Source organism: Mandrillus leucophaeus, unplaced genomic scaffold (assembly GCF_000951045.1).
Source record: "Mandrillus leucophaeus isolate KB7577 unplaced genomic scaffold, Mleu.le_1.0 Scaffold57, whole genome shotgun sequence".
Taxonomy (NCBI): domain Eukaryota; kingdom Metazoa; phylum Chordata; class Mammalia; order Primates; family Cercopithecidae; genus Mandrillus; species Mandrillus leucophaeus.
Genome location: NW_012106141.1, coordinates 402,236 through 428,358, shown reverse-complemented (window position 1 = coordinate 428,358; position 26,123 = coordinate 402,236). Strand labels below are relative to the sequence as shown.

The 26,123-nt window shown below is 40.2% G+C and overlaps 1 protein-coding gene across 1 annotated transcript in view; it reads right to left on the bottom strand.

The window, feature by feature from the left end:
- CADPS (Ca++-dependent secretion activator) overlaps positions 1-26,123 on the bottom strand; it is a 507,398-nt gene that overhangs the window by 375,968 nt on the left and 105,307 nt on the right. The window contains exons 3-4 of the mRNA XM_011998424.1: positions 23,178-23,291; positions 10,656-10,988 (exon numbers count right to left, since the gene is read on the bottom strand). Coding sequence (XP_011853814.1) covers positions 10,656-10,988; positions 23,178-23,291 — 447 coding nt within the window. The remainder of the gene's footprint in view (positions 1-10,655; positions 10,989-23,177; positions 23,292-26,123) is intronic.

Below are 26,123 nucleotides of genomic sequence, written 5' to 3'. Positions count from 1 at the left end.
GAAATCGAGACCATTCTGGTGAACACGGTGAAACCCCGTCTCTACTGAAAATACAAAAAAATCAGCCCTGTGTGGTGGCGGGCGCCTGTAGTCCCAGCTTCTAGGGAGGCTGAGGCAGGAGAATGGCTTTAACCCGGAAGGTGCGGAACTTGCAGTGAGCAGAAATCGCACCACTGCACTCCAACCTGGGCGACAGAGCGAGACTCCGTCTCAAAAATAAATAAATAAATAAACAAATAAATAAAATAAAATAACAGATGTTGGAAAAGTTGTGGAGAAAAAGAGTGCTTTTGGGTGGAAAAGGTAAGATCTAATGTCCATGGAATAATTTTTTGAAAGTAAATAATTATTGCTGTTATGATGTGATAATTATTTAATTTAGAGGTTAACAAACTGCAGCCCTTGAGTCAAATATGCCAGCTGCCGGTTTTTGCAAATAAAGTTTAGCTAGAACACAGCCACGCCCATATACCTTACATATTATATGTGGCTGCTTTCACCACAATGAGAATTAAGTAGTTGTTACAAAGACCATGGGGTTCACAAAGCCTAAAATATTTACCAACTCCTAGTTTACTTATTAACTGAAAAGCTTTGCAATTTGGAATTTTATGTGTGATGTTGTATGTTCTTCCTCCAAAGAACAACTTTTTAAAAATTTAGCCCAGCTAGGAAAGAAACAACATGAAATGGCTACATTTTTCAGGTCATCCAATTGGCCAGATCACACATAAGCATGACAAGATAAGAAAAACAAGCATTCCCTATCTTTCAACCATCCTCTGAAGACTGCAGGGCTTTGTTACCTACGTTTTTAAAAATTAAATCAGGAAACACTTGGATTGCTATGATAGAACGTAAATGAGCAAAGCAAACAAACCTAAGGAGTCTCCATTGAATAGATGTGTCCATTAAAATAATTCTTAGCCAATATACAGAATTGAGTCTCCAACTAAGCTTTCTTTTCTTCCAACAAATTTTAGGGGAAAAAAGAGCAGACCGAATAAAAGAGATTCATAAAAGACTTAGCAAAATACACACATACCTACCACCTTCCTAGAGTCTAGACAGGATCAATAAACTTTCTACTTAATCTCCAAAATCTTCTCTATGGAAGAGATGACTACTTAGGAGCTTGCTTTGAAGTCTTGAAATGTTGAGTTCAAATCCAAGCTTTGTTGCTGACTGACTGTTTGACCTTGGAAAAAATTGTCCAACCCCCATTTAGCTTGTTTATTAAAATGTAGGTACAAATGTCTGCTTTAAAGACTTGTTATGAGGATTAAATATGATGATGCATATAAAGTATTAGCCTTACTGTCTGGCACATAGTAAGTGCTTAATACTTGGTAGGTAAAATTGATGTTCAAACTGGAGGTCAGAACATAAATTATGAAGCCTCCACTAAGAGTTCACTCTAAAAGAATGATGTAGAATCATTCACTAGCCACCAAGAAAAGGGAATTAATGTATTTTGTTCATATTGTCAAAAAAAAAGGATTGAAACACAAAGGGTTAACAACAAAATTTAATCAATACACTATACTCCATTACCCAAGCTTCTGCTAATTCTGGGTGTGAATCGCTGAGGAAACCAAAAGGCTGCATGTTGGAAGAAGAAAAGTTCAAATTATTAGCATGGGGAATCTGGACTAGTGAAACGTGTTCAAAGGCTAGCAAAATATCTCTATTTGCAAGGCTATGCTAGATGGCTTATAGACTTTGTCATTTGGCAAAAGGTAGAAAAAAGCAGAAAATATTATTTTTTATGTATTTTTCTGAAAGTATACCTCTTTTACATCTCTGATTACAATTTTGTGGCTCAATGCATATGAAAAGACTGAATAAACGAGCATACTTATGAATCCATTTTGGCAACAAAGGAAAGAGATTGCTGAAATGTCTATAACAGTTTTGAAGGCTGCATAGAAAATGCCCAATTCCCCGCTCCTTAGATGCAGGATACTCACTGTCTCTCAATTTCTACTTTCCATTGCTGTTAGCTTCTTGCTAACAGCAGGTGCAATCAGATAGAAATATCTGGCCATGTGTTCTAGAAACAAGTGATAGAGAAGTAAGAAAAACCATGATGGGGTCTTCAGAAAATTGTTGCTCTGGGAAATTAAATATTGCCCTCTGGCCCTGTACCAACCACATCTTTAATGCCTCTAAATTTGTCGCTAGTAACTGAGTATATGCATCTTTTTGTTTTCTCTTTTTTTTTTTTTTTTTTTTTTTTGTGAGACAAGGTCTTGCTCTGTTACCCAGGCTGGAGTGCAGTGGCACAGTTACAGCTCACTGCAGCCTCGGCTTCCCAGACTCAAGTAATTCTCCCATCCCAGCCTCCCAAGTGTGAGCCACCATGCCCAGCTAAATTATTTCGTATTATTTTTTGTAGAGATGGCATTTTGCCATGTTGCTCAGTCTGGTCTTGAACTCCTAGTCTCAAGTGATCCATACTCCTCAGGCTCCCAAAGTGCTGGCATTACAGATGTGAGCCACTACACCTGGCCAGTATATACGTATTGATCTATTTTCACATTGGAAGATTGCTGAAATTAAAGTACATCTGGCAAGCAAAGTCATTTAAAACTGGCAGTCCCTTGAATATCTAATGACTTTTAGGGGCAGTGTATGACTTTGAAAAGACAAGGTTAATTTCTGTCCTCCTTTGGTCAACCATGTCTTGGAAGAGACAGATTGAGTGTGGTCAGAAGGAAAGTTTATGCCTAAAAGATTACTGTGTCCCTCAGGTAACATCCACATTATAAAACAGGAGTACTGGCAGGTAAATTCAAGCTGAATACTGAAGACCTGTGACACTGCTGCATTTTGTTGAATAAGAAAAAAATGACCAAATGTGCACCTTGTGTAATGTGGGCATTTAAGCCCCTTGAGGCCATAACTGCCTTGGACTCTGCATTTACTGATTTAGTCAATATTTAATTGTGCATCTATTTTGTGCTGGGCATTGTGCTAAGTGTTGGCTGTACAGTGGTGAACACAACAGACATCACTCTTCCTCATAACGAAATCTAGAAGAAGAGATAGACAATAACAAAGAAAATAAGTGTGCAAAGCAATTTCAGATTGCATTAAGTGCTATATAAGCAGGATATTTTTTCAGGAAGGAAAAGAGCAAACACTGAGGAGCCCATTTTAGGCAGAATGGTAAGGGAAAACTTCTCTACAAAGGTTACATTTAAAATGATACCTGAAGGAGCCAGCCTTATGAAAGCCTGTGGGATGGGGGAGGGACAAGGTGGCAAACAATGTTTGGATGCCTCACACAGTAAGTTCTGCCCTACTACGGTCCCACCCTTGAGTGTGGGAGGAACCTAATCAATAGTATATAACTTCTATCAAGAGGATATGCTTCTAATCAATAGTATATGCCAAGAATGAAGAGATTTTACAGATGTAAAATTCTTAATCAGTTGACTCTAAATTAATCTAAAGGGAAACTAATGTCATGGGCCAGACTTAATCAAACAATTGATTGATTGCTTGATTGATTGAGATAGAGTCTCGATCTGTCAGCCCGGCTGGAGTGCAGTAGTAGGTGTTATCATGGCTCACTTCAGCCTTCACCTCCTGGTCTCAAGCGATTCTCCCATCTCAGCCCCTCAAGTGGCTGGGACCACAGGTACATGCCAACATGCCTGCCTAATTTTTTAAAATTTTGTAGAGACAGAGTCTCCCTATGTTTCTCAGGCTGTTCTCGAACTTCTGGCCTCAAACAATCCTCCCTCCGCAGTTTCCCAAAGTGTTGGGATTTCAGATGTGAGCCACTGTGCCCAGCCGGGTGATCCTTTTAATAGTGCATCTAGAAATAAAAAATTTGATGCACCAGAGACTCTCTCTCTCCCTGTTGCTGAATCTGGAGATTCTACAGCTGCAAGGAAAGGAGTTTTGCCAACAACATGAAGGAGCCTAGAAGTGGATCCTTTCCCGTTGAGCCTCCAGATGAGAACACAGCCTGGCCAGCACCTTAATTCCAGCTTTGTGAGACCCTTAATAGAGGACCTGGCTAAGTCATGCCTGGACTTCTGACCTAGAAAAACTGTGAGATAATAAATGGGCATTCTTTTAAGCTGCTAAATTTGTGGCAATTTGTTACATGGCCAAGACAACACAAACAATAATCTAAGCAGGACAACTATAAAGTCATTGAGAGATGTGTAGTGAACAAGGAGGACAATTAGTCAGGAACCACATCGTGGGCCATTGTAAGACAAAGTAAGAAAGTTTAGGCTCTATCCTCAGCATACAACACATGATGCCTAGTGCACAGTAGATGCTAAAATCTGTTGAATGAATGACGAAAGTATGTTTCTAAATAAAAGGGTTTAATATTAGCCTTCCATCACCACTTCCTATCTCCAGATTTTAAAATATTTCTTCTGTAGATATTCAGTGAAAGACCATTCATGCAAAGAACTATATTGTTGTTTTAGGATCAATAAAAGAGGTGAAGAAATAGAGTCTGGCCCCTAAAGCAAATGTTCAGTCAACAGACCTACCAGAAACTTCTGGATCAGGAAAAAGCTATGTAGTTATATGGAGATTAAGGGCTCTGTAATGAGGTATGGATACAACCCAGCAATCTGGGTCACAGCTGAAAGCCTGATAATTTGAGGTTTCTCTTCAGAGTCTAATAAACTATCTGAAAAGCTGCCAAGTGCTCATCAAGTTCAACGAAGATAGTACTGTAACAAGATAACCACATCATCAAAGGCCATGCTGATGATGGTTTGGAGGAAAGGAAATTAAATGTTAAGAAAATTAGCAGTTCAATAATGATAGAGAATCCAATATTGAAAATGCAAAGGTGTTTATAAATTGAGAAATCAAGTTTCTTGATTTCTTTCTTCTTCCTTCCAGACTTATCTGAAAAGCCTCCAGAAATTCAGAGAGAATAAATGAAGAGATTATTGTCATATCCTATTAGTTGAAGTGTGGATGTTATCCCTGCTGCCAGTTGGGCACATGTAATGGCCAAGGAGAAAGTTGGAGTCACGCTACACTTAGTTTAGAAGGGAAGAGTGTGATCAGTAACAGAAAAACTAGAAATGTCATTTCAAAGAGCAGAATGGAAACATCGAGATACAACTGACATCCTTAGCTCATACTGACCACATCTCTTCAAAATTAGCTGGATTGCTTCACTAAGAAGTCTATTTGCATTTAAAAATACATGAAGATGTAGACCCTATTCCTTCTAAAATGCACCTCTGGGGTATTTTTCAGGGGGAAATATCCACACAGTTTTGAACGAGGTAGTTAAGGATAACTCACAAACTTACAAAGAGGAGTAGAAAGTAGCAGACAGCTGGTACCACTGAGAATCAAATTTACACCAAATTTGAAGGTCACTAAAGGGAAAGGGGAGAGATGGTGCATCTTGAAAATGTTTTCAAATATCATATTATCATCATCATTGCTGTCAGCTTTGCATTTCATGAAGATGGAAAGCAGGTCTGTCTTAGCTTCATTTCTCAGATAATACAACCTATTCTGAAATTATCTCACTTAAAAATTTTTTTTTGGCCAGGCGCGGTGGCTCATGCCTGTAATCCCAGCACTTTGGGAGGCCAAGGCAGGTAGATCACGAGGTCAAGAGTTTGAGACCATCCTGGCTAACACGGTGAAAACCCGTCTCTGCTAAAAATACAAACAATTAGCCAGGTGTGGTGGTGGACGCCTGTAGTCCCAGCTACTCGGGAGGCTGAGATAGGAGAATGGCATGAACCAGGGAAGCAGAGCTTGCAGTGAGTCGAGATTGCGCCACTGCACTCCAGCCTGGGTGACAGAGTGAGACTCCATCTTAAAAAAATAAAATAAAAATAATTTTTTTTGAGACAGGGTCTCACTCTGTTACCCAGGCTAGGGTGCAGTGGTGAGATCATGGCTCACCGTAGCCCTGACCTCCCAGGCTCAAGTGATCCTTCCGCCTCAGCCTCCTAAGTAGCTGGCACTACGGGTACATGCCACCACACCCAGCTAGTTTTAAAATTATTTGTAGAGGTGGAACCTAGGCTGGTCTCAGACTCTTGTACTTGTGTAACCCTCCCACCTTGGTGTCCTAAAGTGCTGGAATGGAGCTGTGTGCTCAGCCTACCTTATATTTTTTGAGTTACCTTTAGAATTCAACTCAAATAGCTACATAATAGACTGCACCTTCCCAAGGGTCTATGAAAAATAAAAACAACACTGATTCATAATAAAATTTGCCATTTTACTTTGGATAGTATGTTGAGTATGAACTTCTTCTATGAGATTTATCCACTGATTCTCAAAGAAACAGAATAGACGCTAAGAAACTCCGTGTGCAAATTCAGAGACACTTGTTAAACTCTCTTGCTTTTCTCTTATGTTTTGATAGACATGGTTCATGTTACAACAGACAACTGATATGCAACTGATATAATCACCCTTTGATAAATGTCATTTCTCATTTGAGAAAAAATGGCAGTTACTGGCAGAACCTTATAAAGAGAGAGCATGGGAACTTTCACAAAGCAGCAGCAGAAATCCGATTACAGCTTCCCCTAGGATATGATACGCATAAGAGGAAAACATGAAGCACATTTTGGGTTTGGGAAGCACTTAGAAATTGCTTTGTTTGGTAAGGAGAAGAAGGTCCGGAAAATAAAAAATTAAACAAGAAACAATTTCAGCAGAGTGAGAATGAAAGTGATATTATATCATTTCTGTATTCTTGCTCCTGTGAGTTGATATGAGTTGGGTAGAACTGAGAGTGTAGTCTGCGAGAAAGTGAGTAAATCTATAATTTCAGACACCTGATGGTAAGGCATGACAGGTACACTATCTTTGCTGCCTGTCTACATACAGCCTGCCAGCAAGGAAAGAGGAGGGAGGTAAATTAAATCTCTGCTTTGCTGCCTGCCGATGCAGACTTCAGATGAATGCTGTTGTGCTCAGTCTGGGGCTATCTTCAGGGATGGAGTCAGAGAGCTCTGTCCCACCAGCCTCAGTGCATCAGGGCACTGGCTACTATCACCATGCCTTCTGCCTCACTGTGGTGTGAGATGATCTAAGAGGGCCAGCCAATGAAAAGTTTCTATTTTAATAGTTAGGTTTCACTTTAATGCATATTATTTTTTGTAAAAAGAATATATCAAAGCTGTGATTTTATGTACATTACCTAAAATAATGACAGGTTTAAAAAGTGAACTTGGGGCCAGGCACAGTGGCTCACGCCTGTAATCCCAGCACTTTGGGAGGCCAAGGTGGGTGGATCACCTGAGGTCAGGAGTTCGAGACCAGCCTGGTCAACATGGAAAAACCCATCTCTACTAAAAATACAAAAATTAGCCAGGCATGGTGGTGCGTGCCTGTAATCCCAGCTATTCAGGAGGCTGAGGCATGAGAATCGCTTGAACCTGGGAGGTGGAGGTTGCAGTGAGCCGAGCTTGTGCCACTGCACTCCAGCCTGGGCGACAGAGTGAGACTCTTCATCTCCCAAAAAAACAAAAACCAAAAAAGGTGAATTTGGGAGTTGGTTTAATAAGAAATATTAAATAAGCATCCAGGTAGTTAGTACTCAGAAATGGCAAAAATCATGAAGGTGGTATGTCTAGAAGTCTAGAAAACAATTCAGAAGATAATTTTCTTCATATCTCATTGTTCTGATGGTTTCTTTGTTGAGACTTTTGGTATTTGTTTTCATTTACAGAATAACTGTGTTTAAGGTAGAAATTTGGAGTCAGAAAAAAGTATAAATGAAAATCATAAAAATCAACCATAATCCTATCCTTTAAAGATAAGCACAGTTAACATTTTGTTATTTGCCTGTCCAGTACCTTTTTCCATCATTTTTTTCCCATAGAAATGGGACTGTGTCTGCATACTGTGCTTCACAGCCAGATTCTCTACTTAGCAATATCTAAGGAACATTTTCCCACATGGCAAGCTTTCTTCTTTAATAATTCTTTTATTGCTGTTCTATTGGATAATGAATATTCCCTTGTATGGTTAAATCAAAATCTAATTAATTAATCCTATACTGTTGGGAATTAAGCATGTTTCCATTTTTTTGCTGTCATATAAAAGGATGCAATGAACATCTTTGGACTTCACACTCTTGCACACACTTCTGAGTACCTACTTGCAATGAATTCCTAAAGGCGGAGCTCCTAGGTCAAAAAGTTTTCCCATTATAAAGGTGTTCTGCTGCAAACTGACAGATTACAGAAAGGCTGCATTAAGAATTTATTGCCACAGTAAGTTTGGAGAATAGCCATTTCTATATTGTCATAGAAATGGGTATTACATGTTGTGAAATATTATCATGACCAATGTTTTCTTTCTTTTAAAATACTTTCATTTGCCAATACACTCCTTAAACTTAGATTACTAAAGACATACAAATCAAAACCATATATTTAGAATTCATGTGTATTTTTGTATGTGTAAATTACATATCTTCTTTTGCCCTAATTCCTATTGATATGAAACCCTGAAACAATAATCAGATTTAGATATGAATAGAGAGTAAAATACTAAACAATAGAGAGTAAAATACAGTAGCCCTGTCCCAAGAAGAAGTACTTTCCTTTATCTTGTAATTTTTTTGTTGGAGACAGAGTCTCGCTCTGTTGCCCAGGGTGGAATACAGTGGCATGATCTCGGGTTCAAGCAATTCTCCTGCCTCAGCCTCCCTAGTAGCTGGGATTACAGGCATCCACCATCATGCCTGGCTGATTTTTATATTTTTAGTAGAGATAGGGCTTCACCATGTCGGCCAGGCTGATCTTGAACTCCTGACCTCAGGTAATCCACTTAGCCTCCCAAAGTGCTGAGATTACAGGTCTGAGCCACTGTGCGTGTCCTATCTTGTAATTCTTTTTGGCTAAGAGTACAATCTTTATTCTGGGGAGAGAAGGTATTATTCTTTAATATTATTGTACTTTTTTCTATTTCACAAAAAAGATGTTGAGGGTAAAATGAGTTGGATTAATTTATTTTAAGAGTACAATCTTTATTCTGGGGAGAGAAGACAATATTCTTTAATATTATTGCACTTTTTTCTATTTCACAAAAAAGATGTTGAGGGTAAAATGAGTTGGATTAATTCATTTTTTAGGAGAAAAGAGTAAAATATGATCCTGCCACTGAGATAAGACAAGAAATGGCATAGCAATGGATTCATTCCAATGATGCTGAGGTTTGGGCAAGCACAGAAAATATGCATGATACGCTGTTGCAATAAGAAGAAAAATTAATCCCTAGAATAATTTTGTGCCTAGAAGGTTTGGGAACACTTGACTCTCTCTGTAATTCGGAATCTTGCTTATAATTCAGGTGGATGACTTTTCAATATGGAAGCTAGGACACCTTCTTGTGGTGGACATGCTGGTGGAGGTGATAGTGGTGGTGGAGGCTGACGCCACCTGCTTATCCCATTCTAAAAGTGCTACCTGGTAGGATGTAGTTACATTTTAAATAAAAATGATTAAATGTAATTTTATATTGATATTTGAAATTTCAAAATACTTTTTGACCCATCACAGAAATCTTTCATCTCCAGATTTGTAATCAATGTTTTCAATTAAAGTTGGATGACATGAAAGTAGATACCACCAATATCTTTGAATGTGATGCATGTGTTGTATTATGAAATGCTAAACAAACTCTTACTAAAGCATCCAGAAAATTCTAGGTGATATATCATAGTTGATAAGACCCTACCTACTAGTTAAAATAATTTTCCATTATCCATTTATTAATTCGATAAACATTTACTGAGCATTCACTATGTGTCAAGATTTTATACACTGGGAATATTAGCAAACAAGGCAAAGATGAATCTCTCTGATAATTCTTTGAAGGCGAAGGGCACATAATTACCAGGAAGGAAGGCCCTTATTTAAAATGCAGATTCCTGGGCCATGCTCTGAGGCTGCAGAATGAGAATCTCTAGGGCTAGGGGCTGGGAATGTGCATTTTTAAACTGCTCCTAAGAGACACCCAGTAAGAATTCCAGACTGCAAAATAGGCACATAATAAATATTTATTGAATAAATGAATATAATGCTAAGGTTAGGTAGGATATCAAGATACGAGACACCTCGCTTTCCCGGTCCTCTATCTAGAGGAAATATAGGCCCATTTTGGGGTGGACCCAAGCAGAGCCTCAGCTCTCACTATCAGAACCACTCAGAAATTCATGATGTGACTAATATACAGGTATTAGGCCTTGTGCAAATTTCCCATTTTAAAAAATTTCTCTTGACAGGCAGGTGCTAAGTTCAGTTGTCTTCCCACCTGAGGAAGCACAAGCCCTTCCACTGGCAAACACCAAAGGCAGAACCATATTTTTTTAAAAATTGATTTTTAGCACTTTTGACACATGGAAACCAGACCTTACTCATAGGGCCAACTTACCCATTAGACACAATGAGCTCAGTGCCTAGGGCCCCTGGGACTTTTAGGAGCTCACAGATTTTTTTTTTTTTTTTTTTTAAGAAGAAGAAAAGCATGAATATAATGTTGCCTAAATTGTATTCAACTTTTTACCAGTAGAGTAATAACTTTTAATCCATTAAAAAAAAAATCAAGAAGCATCTCATAGAAGTTGGAATGCAGCTCTGCTTACCCACAGCTCTGGGCCCAGGTGAGAAACGCCTTACCTGGCAGGCATTGTACAGGAGCTGATGTTCGAACTTCTTGATCCCAAGAATGTTCTGGAACATCTCATAGAGTTGCTCCTTGCTCAGAATCAGCTCGGAGGCTGCGCTGGCTGTCATCCGGGCCTGCTGCTTCCGGGGGTCCTCTTCTCCACGGTAGATGGCATCAAATTTGGCCATCCAGGAGCTCAGCACAGTCTCCTTGCTGAGGCCATCAATCTCGGGCAGGCTGCGCACCCTCTTCTCAATGTGCTTCTTGAAGACCTCCCGGGAGTCGTTGGCAGAACAGCCTCCACTCTGCACCATGCGGGCCACACGGTCGCTCTTCAGGAACACCTAAGCAAGAACAGGGACAGGAAAGACAGTAAGAGAGTTGGCTACAGAGGGACCAGTTTCCTGGGGCTGGACACTGGGCCAGCCCACCTCACGTGCATCCCAGGAGGAACCACTGTGGGTCTCGTCTTGCCCTACCACCTCCTGGCTGTGCAAACTCAGACTAGTTACTTACACATTCTGCTTCTGTGTCCACATCTGTAAGATAAGAATAACACTTGTACTTGCCAGGTTGTTGCAAGGGTTAAATGAGATGATACTATCATGAGAGGCAGCACATAGCATAGAGACCTCTGCCCAGGCTGCATAGGTCTTGCCCCTTAGTGGCTGTGTGACTTTGGGCAAGTTATAAAATGGGGATAATAGTATTTATTTAATGTTCAATTTTCTTTTGAGAGAGTCTTGCTCTGTCACCTAGGCTGGAGTACAGTGACATGATCACAGCTCACTGCAACCTCCACCTCCCAGGCTCAAGTGACCTCCAGCCTCAGCCTTATGATTAGCTGGGACTACAGGTGCATGCCAGCACATCTGGCTAATTTTTTTTTATTTTATTTTTGTATTTTTGGTAGAGTCAGGGTTTCACCATGTTGCCCAGGTTGGTCTCAAACTTCTGGGCTCAAGCAACCCATCCACCTCGGCCTCCAAAAGTGCTGGGATTACAGGCGTGAATCAATGCACCCAGCATTTAATTTTTTATTTTAAATAGAGGCAGGACTTTGCTCTGTTATCTAAGTCAGACTTCAGTGGTGACCATGATGCACTGCAACCTCAAACTCCTGAGCTCAAGCCATCTTCCTGCTTCAGCCTCCAAGTAGCTGGGACTATAAGTGTGTGCCAGTATGCCTTGACAATTTTTAAAACTTTTTGTAGAAACAGGGTCTTGCTGTGTTGCCCAGGCCAGTACGTATTTTTAAATGAGGATTAAATGTGTTAACATGTAAAACACACACAAAATAGTGCCTGGCCCATATTACACTTGTTGCTGTTATTATTATTACATGTAAATGCCTGGCATGATATCCGGCACGTAGCGTTAAACATTAACCACTATTTGTATCTCCTTTTATCCCTTCAATGACACTTTTAATTGGCAGTATACAAGTATCAGGTAAACATATATTTAATTATCTATCTTCCTTCCTTAAATGTAAACTCTACTTGGGCAAGGAATGTGTCCTTGCTCCTTGCAATGTCTTCAGGTCCTAGAATGTCTTCAGCAGTTGACACTTTAAAAGTGAATTAACGGTGAACATAGGTATTATGATAAGTTTATTTTGTAGATGAAAAACCGAGACTTCAGAGAGGGGAAGGGACTTTCTTTTGGTAACTCAAATTGTCTAACTACCAATGGATAGTCTTTTTACTTCACCGTGGTTACCTTCCTTCCCACAGAGTTCTCCTGCTTGATGAAAACCTCTTCCGCCTGGTGGAAAATCCCTGGTTGGTCTGCTGGTGCTGCCTGGTTGAGTCCTGGGACCAAGCTTTCTATTAAGAATGTCTTACTTTCGCTCCACTGCCCACCATTCGGAAGCTTACATGAGCTACACGGTTCTGGGGTGTAATACAAGGCAGTGAAGCCGCCATTTCATATTCACGGAGAGGAAGCATCTGACACGTTTGAGCTGTGTCCTGGTCACACTTCAGAAGGTGCATAAATATCCTTCAAGAGGCAGAGCAAACGTTCATTCCCCTGTCAGATTTCAGGAAATGCACTTGTTGGCCATGAGACAGCATTGCCTGGGGGCGTCTCATTGCCTCATGCTTCATTGCAAAGCCTTTCTGGGGTGGAGAAATGTTTTTTTTAAAAAGGCTCCAGTTTATTGTTGACTTTAATGAACTAATTTAGAAAGGAGGGCTGAGGGTTTGCCTCACAGGGTAGAGGCCATGGCCTGCCCCCCTGTGAGTGGGAACTGGTACTCAGATGAGACCTTAGAGTTAATTTGAAAATTAATTATAGACAAAAAAGTTTCAAATGAATCCTCAGGCCTTATGAGTCTTAATGAGTTAAATAATTCACCTGAAAACCTGTAACACTTAATGGGGATGGTTTCTCCATCTAACCAACACATTACGGATCTCAAACAACAGCACTTTTAGGCTAGAGAAAGGAAGTCTCTGGAGAGGCAATGGAACATTGTGGCAGAAGCTGTAAATCATGATCTCAGGCCAGCTCTGCCTTTAACTTGCTGTGTGACCTTGAGTAAATCATCTCCCCTCTCTGATTCTCTAATTTCTTTCTTTCTTTTTCTTTTTTTTTTAGACAGAGTCTCACTTTGTTGCCCAGGCTGAAGTACAGTGGTGCGATCTTGGCTCACACACAGCAACATCCGCCTTCTGGGTTCAAGCGATTCTTCTGCCTCAGCCTCCCAAGTAGATGGGATTACAGGCATCCGCCACCATCCCCAGCCAATTTTTGCATTATTATTATTATTTTTAGTAGTAGAGATGGGGTTTCTCTATGTAGGCCAGGCTGGTCTCAAACTCCCAACCTCAAGTGATCCACCCGCCTCAGCTTCCCAAAGTGCCGAGATTACAGGTGTGAGCCACCATGCCTGGCCTGATTCCCCAATTTTTTGTCCATACATCAAAGGAGTTGAACTATAAGATTTGGGGCTATCCTTTTAACTATAATGATTATAAACTTCTCCATGAAGCCATTCATCCTTTCTTTGGTTACTCCCTAGGTAGAAGACACTGGACCAGGTATCAGGAATACAATGGTGAGGAAGACACAGATTTAGCTCTCATGGAGTCCAACTGACATAATCCTAATAATACCATGCAAATATGATTATGATCTGGAAAAAGTGCTCTCAAGACAAGGGTCCACAGGAACCTATAGCTAGGAATCTATTCTAATATGTGGTCAAGAAAGCCTTCCTGAAAGAAAACACCTTTGAGATGATGTGTGAAAGATGGATAGGTGAATGGAGAACTGCAAGTTATTTTAGAGAGAAGGAAAAATACATGTGAAGACCCCAAGTGCCTGAGGAAATAAGGAGGAGTCAGTGTGGTTGTGGCAATGAGGGCTGGGGGTGATAGATGTGAGATGGGCAGGGAGGGGCCAGAGAGCCCAGGGAGGCATTGAGGAAGAGGAGGTATTCAGGAGGAGGAGGGGATTAGGGTTGTTGGTCTTCATTTTAAGGGCACTGGAAAGCCATTGAAAGTTTTAAGCTGGGACACAGCACAAACCAGTTCACATTCTTTGGTTTTAATGTGGAAAACAGACTGAAGGGAGCCAAGAAAATAGGCAAGGAGGCCAGTTGAGAGGTGCTTGTAGGAGAAGAGGTGAGTGTGATGGCAGTGGGGACACTATGGGGTTAAGCCTTTGTTGTCAGCGCTAATAAACACAAGGGGTGACATGAAAACATTCAATCACCAATGAAGCTATACTCTCCTCTACATCTATGCACAGCAGTATCCCACAAACCCGAAATGCACCTCAGTTATAAGCTCTCAGCCCCAGATTCTTTTTTCCCAAAGCCCTTGCAGAGCTGCCATCTGCCACTGTTTTTGTGACTGTTTGGTAAATATCTGATCTCCAGCTAGACTATAAGTTCCCAGGAGGCAGGGTTGTCATTGTTTGTTTCTATTACTTCTTAGTGCCTGAGACAGTGCCTGGCACGTAGCTGGTGCTCAGTAAATACTTGCGGAATGAGTGAATGAACTATAAGAGCAAAGCAGACTCCTCTAGCTGGAAAAATATGGAGTGAGACTATGCCTGGATTGGGGTGAGAAGGTCAAGTGGAAACCAGCACACAGTATATTGGTCTCTTAAAACAAGAGACTTAAGCTAGATTTTCCATGAGACCTGATAACAAGGGGTAAGAAATAAAGATGTTGGCACTTGGGTCCCAGCTGGTGTAACTGGTTGAGTGATGTATTAGTCTGTTCTCACGTTGCTAATAAAGACATATCCAAGACTGAGTAATTTGTGAAGGAAAGAGATTTAATGGATTCACAGTTCCACATGGCTGGGGAGGCCTCACAATCATGGTGGAAGTCAAGGGAGAAGCAAAGGTACGTCTTACATGGCATGGCAGCAGGCAAGAGAGCATGTGCATGGGAACTCCCCTTTATAAAACCATCAGATCTCTTCAGACTTATTCACTATCAAGAGAACAGCATGGGAAAGACCTGCTCCAATGATTCAGTTACCTCTCACTGGTGACACATGGGAGACACGTCTCCTCCATGACACGTGGGAATTATGGGAGCTACAATTCAAGATGAGATTTGGGTGGGGACACAGCTGAACCATATCAAGTGAACCCTGAATCCTGGACATAGCATCTGCTTCATATAGCCCCTTCCTTTGTACGTAGTAGCTTCTCAGTAATATTTCTGAATTACCAGTGGAAGACAAGTCACCTAACCTCCACCAATCTCACTCTCCTTCATGGTAAACAATACAGGAATCCAGCCTTTCTTCTTTGATGAGGATCAAACTGAGAAGACTTTGAAAAGTGGAGGGATCTATCTGTCCTGTGTTAAGATACAACTGCCAGATCCTAGAAAGAGGAGAGATGAGTGGAATGACAAGAACATGGAGGAAGGAGGCCAAAGACTGGGGAGACAGTGAAGATGAATTGCCCAAGGGAGATAAGACAGCCATGAGGAGAGAAGGTGGAAGCAGGAAAGTATTTTTCCAGGCACATTATCTGTCTTGGCTTCTCAGTCTATCAAAGAGGAAGTGGGGCCTGGGCCAGCCTCACCCTATAATGAATACAAACACTAAATACTGATGTGCCTGTGTGTCTCTAAAACAACTGTTCAGACTCAATTGTGCTGGGAGCTCTGTCTGTATTTTGTATCTGTGTTTGTTTCTGTTTTTGCTTTCTAGCGGCTGCCACAAGAGACTTTAACCCCAAGCCCAGTTCTATTTGGGCACATTCATAAATCCTCCCTGCTTTTCTGCCAGCTTCCAGACAGGTCATAATGAGAGATGGAAGATAAACAAATAAATATGGAATTGTGAAGGACAGTCCATTCAGCAACTCGACTTCATCCTTCAGTCCTTCCCTCCATCACCAGAGCCAAACAACCTCAAGGTCATTTTAGAAACACACAAACACATCAGTACTTAGTGACTGTTCACATTACGGATGAGGTTGGCCTAGCTCCCATTTGCTTGCTGATAGGCTGAGAAGCCGGGGCAGATTCATTCCTGCTCTGAAAAAGCATATCCTTTCAACATAAATAAGAAAAACACCTAGATGTTAGAGTAAATAATATTTACAAGAAACACAAACCTCATTGCTATTAACAAATGGACACATAAATAATGAAAGGGGTAGACATCATGGTTAGGAGGATGGGCCCCAGAATTAGAACACCTGGGTTCAAATCCTGGCTCTGTGGCTTGCTAGCTTTGCCACCTGAGCAAGTTACTTAATCTCCTTGGGCTTTAATTTCCTCACCTTTAAAATGGGGGTTATAAAAACCTTCCTTTGTAGGATTTTGGTGAGCCCTGAATCCTGATTCAGTGATATTATGCCTGCAAGTTGGTTAGCCTGTTGCCTACTACAGGCAAAATGTAATACAAGTTAGTGTTATTTTTAAATGGAATATCATGCAGCCATGAAAAAAGATACATATTTTTTTCATTAGCATCCAAAGATGTCTGTGATATATGGTTATCATGGACCAGAGCCTTCCAATGGCAGGGGTGAGGTGGGATTGGAGGATTGGAGCATGGATCTGGATTTTGAATACCATAGGAAATAAGACAGTTTACTGATGAGAGTATGTCATTTGTGTGACCTTTGTAAAGGTAGGAAGGAGACTGAAAACAACTGTGTTAAATAAAGGAAGTGGGTTCTTAATAGTTTGTGGTAATTTCCCACCTTAATATGCAAGCCAAATAGTTATCTTGACAAGCATAGATACATTAAAAGTACCTGGAAAGATGTAAACCAAAGTTTAATTGTGGTTATCTAGGATGATGGGATTGTAAGTATTTTTTAACCATGTAAATGCAGAGATTTTTCTACATTGTTTTATTTTTATAGTGGGCATGTTTTACTCTCACGGTCATCTGAAACACACCTTTTCTACCTGGAAAAATACAAATTTTACCTTCTTTGAGGCCAGGTGCATTTTCATTTCTAAAATAAAATGTATTTTCAAGTCTTAAAAATATTCTTCACCAAAAAATAAGGGATTCTGGGCAAAGTTTCAGAAGCAGATCTAGGACCATGACCTTGTGGTAGGTGGTGCTAGGTTAGGAGCAAAAGTACTTTCCTTTCTCTTTTCTATATCCTTCTTCCCTGCTCCATCTTGCACCTGCCTTCCTCCATGCCCAGGGAGTGAATTGATTCTATCAACTTTCAACCATCTTCTTCTATTTCTATGCAGCATATGGACACCATACCACTATGCTCGTTTCTAACCTTAATATATTAATATATTCTAACCTCAATATATTGATAATGGAACTGTCCAGGTATATATATTTAGTCTTGAGATCAATTAGGCAAGGAAGGCCCTATTACAGATGAAGCAACTAAGGCTCAGACTTGGCTGAGGTACCACAGTCAGTGTGTAACAGGACTAGAACTCAACCCACCTCTATCAGGCACAATTTTTATTTTTAATTTATTTAGAGAGGGTCTCATTCTGTCACCCATGCTGGAGTGCAGTGGTGTAGCTCACTGCAGCCTTCAACCTCTGGCCCCAAGTGATCCTCCCACCTCAGCCTCACAAAGTACCGGGATTACAGATGTGAACTGCACCTGGCCTTGGACACTAAACTCATCCTTTTAATCACTCTGCCTTCCGCCTCCTGCCTCCTCCTTGCTGGGCTTTCCCTACAAGAATCAATGCTTTAGAGTGGGTAGTGACTTTGTCTAGGGATGTACCTGTTTATCATGGTATCTCAGGTACTGTGGAGTAGTTGTAGCCATTCTACTTATTAGAAAATATATTGCTTCATTTTAGAAAAATAGCCAGTGTGACCTGATTTATACTCCTTTTAAATAAAAACATTCAACCATAAGAACTAAACAAAATGTCTTCTTGCATAGAAGAAACCTGCAGTTTTTGCCTGCCAACTGTTCTTCCTTTTCTGATAATAGTACCTCAGTCCTTCTTCCAAGAACCCCTTTCCCATTGCACATAGTTGCAGTGGAATTGTCAATTGTAGGACTTTGTCCTTCTTTAGCCAAGTGATGGGTTGGAATTTGAGCTTGGTCAATAAGACCGCTACTTCTTGAGTTCACATTCTGAGTGGGTTGGCATGAGAATGGATTGGGCTGGAGTAGATTTATCCCAATGATGAAGTGTCTGTTATATCTTACTGTCTGGCTTCCTGAAGTTAAGCTGCTCTGGTTTCCTTCTTTTCTGACGCTTAGCTGTTTCTTCTGATAACAACAATACCAGCAACAACAGCAAACTATTGTTTTTGTTGTTGTTGCTTCTGATGTTGTTAGGATGATGATGATGATTAGGGCTGAATTTAACCACAGTTGGTTTCTGTTGCTAGCAACTAAAGAATTCGGTCTGTTGCAACATTCAAAGCTAGTTTGACAAAAATGAACTGGCATTTATTAAAAAACAAAAACAAAACAAAACAAAACCAACAAAAAATTAACAACCAAACAAAACAACACACATAACCCAAACAAAGCTCAATCATAGCAGCTTCACTGGCTGAAGTTCAGACATCAGATGCAGTGTCCTGAAATGAATTTTTATGTCTTCTGCCACATTTGACACTCCCACTTTCTTGCAAATACCCCCATGTTCACTTCCAGGAAGAATCTGAGTTTTGTAAAACTTTTTCATCCACCTGTTTTCTCTGATGCCAGGACCGGCATGTGAAGAAATTAAAATCAAGCAGGGAGGTGAGGAGGTGAGCACGAGGAGGTGAGTGTGAGGAGGGAGGCAGGGAGAGAGGGAGGGCTTATATTTTGGACATTTGTCTTAAAAATAGTTAGAAAAGGTGTGGGGAACACAGAGAAATGGCTCTCTGATGCCGTATCTCAGGAACAGGGGTGTGAGACAGAATTGCTGGGCCAGATCTCAGAGCACCCACCCCAGCCCCCAGCCTTTGGCCCTGAAAGCCAGAATTGAAGAGATTAATGGATTAATCTGCTGCCCTGCTTGATCCGCTCTGACAATCAGGGCCATCAGGAAAGGACAAAAATAAACCTGTGTGCTCCTGAGAGCCATAGGGACCTTGGTCTCCTTTCTCCCATCCCCACTCATGGCCCAGGCCCCACCAACTTGCTGTTAATGGTGACTAGTTTTGCTCAGACTGGGCTGGATGAGCACAGATGGAAAAGGAATAGCACCTCCTCTCTCTTTTCATTTATTAAAAGGTGATCTTTCCTACTGTAGCATGCTGAGAGATCATTGCAGCACTTGGCCCTCTGTATCTGCAGATTCCACGTTCATGCATTCAGCCAACTACAGATCCAAAATATAAAAAATAAGAAATAACAATAAAAAGGAATACAAATAAAACCAATATAGTATGACAATAATTTACATAGCATTTACATTGTATTAGGTTTTATGAGCTATCTAGAGATGATTTAATGTATAAGGAAGAAGGCCAGGTGTGGTGGCTCATGCCTGTAATCCCAGCATTTTGGGAGGCCAACGCAGGTGGATTACTTGAGCCCAGGAGTTCAAAACCAGCCTGGTTAACATAGCGAAACCCTCTCTCTACAAAAAAAATATAAAAATTAGTCTGGCATGATGGCATGCACCTATAGTCCTGACTACTTGGGAGGCTGAGGTGGGAGAATTACTTGAGCCCAGGAGGTGAAGACCAGCATGGGCAACATAGCAAAACCCTCTCTCTACAAAAAATACAAAAATTAGTCTGGCATGGTGGCATGCACATGTAGTCCAACTATATGGGAGGCTGAGGAGGGAGGATCACTTTAGCCCAGGAGGTTGAGGCTGCAGTGAGCTGTGATTATATGACTGCACTCCAGCCTGGGTGACAGAAGGAACCCTGACTCAAAAAAAAAAAAAAAAAAAAAAGTATATGGGAGGATGTGCATAGGTTATATATAAATACTATGCTATTTTATATCAGGGACTTGAGCATCTGAGGATTTTGTATTTGAGAAGTCCTGGAACTAATGCTCTGTGAATACCAAGTAATGAATATACTGCCTTAGCAAAACAAGACCGATATCAAAAACTGACTTTTTAAAAGTACAGAAATCCTAGAACATTTTGAGATTACTGCTGTTACACTATTTTGTAATGTCATTGTTGTTGGTAAACTGGAATGTGAAGTTGTGGCATTGTAGGGTGGAGTGTGTGTGTATGTGAAAGAGAGAGAATTTGGAAGGAGGATATCTGTTGGTTTTGTCTGCTGAGCATATATTACCCCCGTTTTGGTAAAAAGCAGCCTAATGTTTTATTAAGAAACCATTACATTCTTCCTGAAAATGGTTCCATTGGGGCTGAGACTGTACTCAGGTGCCAGAGATGGTGGCTGTCCTAAGCTTTATCCCCCAAGTCCATTTCACCCCCATCCGCTGTGATTGATTTAAGAAGGGACAAATGATCCATGTCAGTCCAACTAAGTCACCCCAGGTCTTTGCTAGGGAGCTCCATAGGGGTGTTCTCTTTGCTACTAGAGTTGCTGAACTGGTAGGATGTGCCCTGGGGTTGCTAAGGTCTTCCACATGGAGAGAAGCTGACCAAGAAGGAAGTCAACACAGGGATGAGCACAGTGGAGAGGTGCGGGGCAGATATCCATCCCGCTGGTAACTTTGGAGCCTCTAGATCCAGCCATGGCTGAATCCAGGCCTACTTGTGGACTTTAAAGTTACTTGAGGAAATAAATGTCTTTTTAGGGTTATCCAGTATGACCTAGGTATCAGTCACTTATAATCCAAAGAGTCCTGACTAAGACAGGGGCCAACAGAGAAGCAATTGGAACCCAGAGTTGGGTAGAGGAAGAGACACCAGCTTCTCCGTAGCCCAAGAATGAAGGGGAAAGGAGAAAGGTAGGTGTAATCAACTTGGAGAGCTCCCAAGTAAAGTGTTAACCCTGATCTCCTGATAGAGAACCTTCACTTCAGAGGATTAGACTTCCCTGGAAAAGTGAATCTAAGGCTCTGCAAAGTATTTCCTAATGAAGACAGCAGTTAGATCATTAATACCCCACATCCTTTCTTATGCTACTCAAATGCTAACATTAAATATTCAGTCATTTCTCAATGCCTGTATTCTTACCAGACAAAAACAGAAACTGTTTCAAATAAACTAGCCACTATAGAGGAAAACATTGGGATCACTATAGATGTAATGGTAATTTCCAGAGACTCATTAGCACGTTGATGACTATTAATTTTCACATTTAATTAATAGATGGAAATGACACTTTCTTTTAATTTATGCCATTAGTCAAATGAGCTTTCTAATTAAGATTTGCAATCTATAAATTTATAAACTCTGGTGAATGACTCTAAATATGGAGAACTATTGATAGGGGTCTGCTTGGCCTGACAAGGCTTCTGCCATTACTCTCCCACTGGCTTTCAGAACTTGAACAAAGACGGAAAATTAATTTCATTCCCGGGCAGTTTCTAAACAAAACCTTTGTTAAATATATTCAAGTTATTCACTATCATATATCACTGTGATTCCAAATCTCATTTCTACTCCGCATGAAATTCAACCAAAAAATTGTACCACATCAGATAAAGCAGCAAGTTTGACACTCATTGGTGATAATGAATGATACTTGTAAAATTTTTAAAGATTTAAATTTGGACAACTGTAAAAACAAATTTGACTTCTAAAATAGATCCAAATAAAAATTTCATGAAGAAAATAGTGTGTAAAAGGAGTCTGTGGTTGGTCCCAGGAAACATCACGAAGATTATTTACTATTAAATGCTAATTAGCAAACCAATCAATAATAAATTCACAAGATCTAATTGCAGTCTTACTCTCTCCATGAAGGAAGGAGTCAAGTGCTTTAGCAAGTGGGAAGAAGAGTTTTGCCAAATCAGGATTTTGCCTCTACTGAGGCTTCAATCAATTAACATATTGAAAGCATCTGTTGTGGGCTGAATCAGATGGGGAGACTAAGTACATACTTAGAGCACCAGCAAAGTAGGCACACCAACATTTTTGTTTTGAGATAATTTTCTATCTAATAAATAAAGGAAAGAAGGAAGGAAGGAAATCAGTGAAACAATCCTGGGGGAAAATCAGATTTTGTTAGGTTTTCCTTATACTTAGCTTAAGGTTTATCATTATTACTGTGAATTGTATATAGCAGGATATCATAACCTTTCAGTGCTTAGGAGCTGGGCTCTAATGGTTGTCATCTAGCCTTTACAACACATCAGACATTTGGGGCATGGATTCCAAACACAGAGAGAATTTACCTGGTTCACATTAAAATAGATTAATATAAAATAAAATGTCACTCAGTGACCAAATAATCATATTTGAAAATATGTATATGAGGAAAGCATTGCCAATATGAAGGTTTGGCATGTCCATTTCATAATCATGTACAAATAATAGCCAATATACACACTAAGAAAGAACAATTATAAAATTTAAAAATATTTGCAGAAATACAAATCCACTTTACTGATAAACTTCTGAGGTCTAGTGGTGACAATTTACCCGTAATATATATTCAGAACATGTTCTCTCTTTTGTCGATTTTCTCTAGAGAACGGCACTGCATTTTGGACAGTGGTCCCAGCTCCAGATACACAAGCAGCAGTTTAGAAAAAAGAATAAGGAAGTTCATGAAGCCATCATCCTTGGGAGGTGCTAATATCCTTTAAAAATGGTGTAAGTGGTGAGAAAAATACTCCTGACTCAAAGTCATAGGTTGTGATTTTTCATAGCTGTGTAACCTTGAGTAATTAATTTAACGTCTCTGAGCCTCAGTCTCTTCATCAGTAAAATGAAAATACCATCAGACCTAATTCATAAGACTGTTATATCTTGTATGAAATACAATCAGTATATTGTCGGGTATAAAACTCCGTTGTTAAATAGTAGCTTACGTTTAGTTTTCCCCGAAACAAAACACTGTTATTTCTTAACATTGTAACCAATCACCAACCCCTTTGCCTTAGGAGGGGTGATCTTGTAGTAAACCAAAGCGATTGTCCCCATTGCCCTGCAGCTCAGACTCCCCAAGCCTAGGGCTTGAGTAGCTTTGGTGTTCTTCCGCGCAGCGATTCTCACCTCATAGTAACTCTGCACAGCGTTCATGAAGGCTTCGTCAGCCATGATCTGGGTTTCCCCATTGAGGAAAGCCTGAAACCTGTCCTTGACTGTCTGCAGCTGCTGTTTGCTGATCTGTAAGAAACATAAAAAGAGGGGAATGTGAGCACTTGTTCCAGACAAGAATCATGGATGTTTTATGCTGAAGATGCCAGGCCCTTTGGTGTACTGGAGCTGGCTTGTACAAGTGTGTGAAAGCTGATTAGGGAATCTGCGGAAACTTCTGTGAGCCAGTGTTAAACACAGCCATTATTTTAAAATAATATAAATACATTATATTAAAAACAAAGTTAATACACTTTCAATACTTAAAATTCATTGCCTCCTAGTTATTTTACCACATTTCACTTTTCTCAGCGCTTCTGAGGTTACTTACACCTATGGTATTTGCATGAGGGAAACTCTATATAAGGGAGTGCTACCACCCATCTCTTCCCAGCTCCACACTCAGTGTTGTCTTATTGGCAGCTTCATATCAGCCAAGGTGGGAGTATTTATACCATGGAAATTGGCAAATACTACAAAACAGTTTTTGTTTTTTTTTCTCCTGAGAGATGGTTGTTAAACATATAATAGCAAGCACAGCACTGCACATGTCCCTCTGGTGGTCTGAAATACCTTGATAAATGAAGTATGACCATATGCAGTGGTTTTCAAACCTTATTGTTGTTGGTACATCCATGGTCACGTGACAGACGATGTTTGGGTACAGGATACACCTCTGGGTTGTGGCATAGAGAATTTGGGTACTAGGTTATGTGCAATTCCTTGCCTATCAATCCCACGTTTCTTTCCTAGGAAAACATTCCTAAAAGATTCATACTCATTCCTCCTCCTCACCCCTTATCTGGTTCTCTGTCACCATCCATCAGGTATCAATGCAGGCAGCACTAATTTATGAAGCCCTTCCCAGCCCCTAGGCTAGGGGCAGATCTTCCTGCTTTGTGATTCCACAGCACACTGTTTATTTAACTGCTTGATGATGATTAAATTTGTTACATGATGTGTCTTTTCTTGCTATCTTATTCATCGATGTTTTCCCAGGGCAGAGCTAACTCTGCCAGTTACATGTGCCAGACACTCAGGGTTGATTGCATGAATGAATGAATGGAGTGTACGCAAGACATGTTATTTTCAGGTATCTTTTCATTGGTTCTAATTTATATAAAATATGTATATTAAAAAGTCAGCCAAAATTTTGCTGTTTTAGAAGTTAAAAACTTTTAACTCTGAAAAAGTTAAACTTTTTATAAAAAGTTATGCTTTATAATTGATCATGAGAAATTACATCTGAGAACCACTGTTCTAGTGGAAAAAGTAAGAAGATCAGTCCAGTACCAGTTCTGTTGGCCACTATGTCATCTGGGAAAAGCTACTTATATTCTGCATTGACCTGTGAAGAGCCAGCCTTTCTGGATCAGGGCTGGGTTTAAATAAATGTTATCTCATCCTTAGTTTTCTCACTTGGAAAATAGTGGTGATTCTAATTACCCACTGTCCTGGGATAGTTATAGTTATTCAATAACATAATGAGTTCTTTTAAAATATTAAAACTGTTTATATAAATCCAAGTGATTTTACCATTAGAGTCAATATAATTAGAAAATAAAGTTTAAAACTTTAGGAGACTCAAAGCCAGCATGAGTTTTGACTCAGTCAATAAACAAAACCAAAACAGAATTTTGTTTGTGACAGAGATGGAAGCTGGGTGCTTTCATTAATTTTTGTATCTTTGGAAGAAGTTGGGGAAGAGTAAACTCAAGGGTAGATTAAAAGGGGTTAGAAAGTTATCAGACTCATATTTGTTACATTTGAGGGCACCACTATTTAATGTTAGCCACATGTATAATTTTAAGTTTTATAGTAGCCACATTAAAAAACAGAAACAGGTGAAATGAATTTTGATATACTTTATTTAACCCAGTATAGCCAAAATAATGTTTCAACATGTAATAAGTATATAAATTATTAATGAGACAGTTTATGTTAAAAAAAATGCTACGCCTTTGGAATCCGGTGTAGTTTACCCTTACAACATATCTCAATTCAGAGTAACCAAATTGCAAGTGTTCAATAGCCACAGTGGCTAGTGGCTATTGCACTGGACCAGTTCAGACCTAAAGCATGGAATAAACTCATTTCTAAGTTGCTTAAGCTTTCCTGCTCTGACCCATGGATACTGAGATGTGAAATTGAAGAGAAAATCATAGTTATTTTTTATGTGCTTGAAACCATTTGAACTGAAATATTAGGTAGCAGTTGGTTTGCTCATAAAAATGATACCTATAACATAAATTTATTTTAAGCAGACCAGCCTTAATCTAGTTCACAAATCCTAACAGTATAGGACCAACCAAGGCATCTCACAGGATTTCTTGCTCAGAATTCCTTCTAAAACAGTGGCAATACCAGCTTTGTGTGATTTTGGGAGTAGGGTGGGATGACAGGGCAGGAGAGGAATGGAGGCCTATAGACCTCGCTTTTGTCTTAAACGATTAAGTAATTGAAATAAAATTATGCACACACCATATGAATGTTCAAGATTGATTGTTGACCCAGGCCTAATCTATTATCTCTCTTACCTTTCCTTAAATAAGCATGGTACTCATTTAGTTAAGAAATATTTGGCCGGGTGCGGTGGCTCATGCCTGTAATCCCAGCACTTTGGGAGGCCAAGGCGGGTGGATCACGAAGCCAGGAGATCAAGACCACCCTGGTCAACACGATGAAACCCTGTCTCTACTGAAAATATTTAAAAAAAAATTAGCCGGGCATGGTGGCGGATGCCTGTAGTCCCAGCTACTCGGGAGGCTGAGGCAGGAGAATGGTGTGAACCTGGGAGGCGGAGCTTGCAGTAAGTGGGAGATCGCACTACTGCACTCCAGCCAGGGCAACAGAGCGAGACTC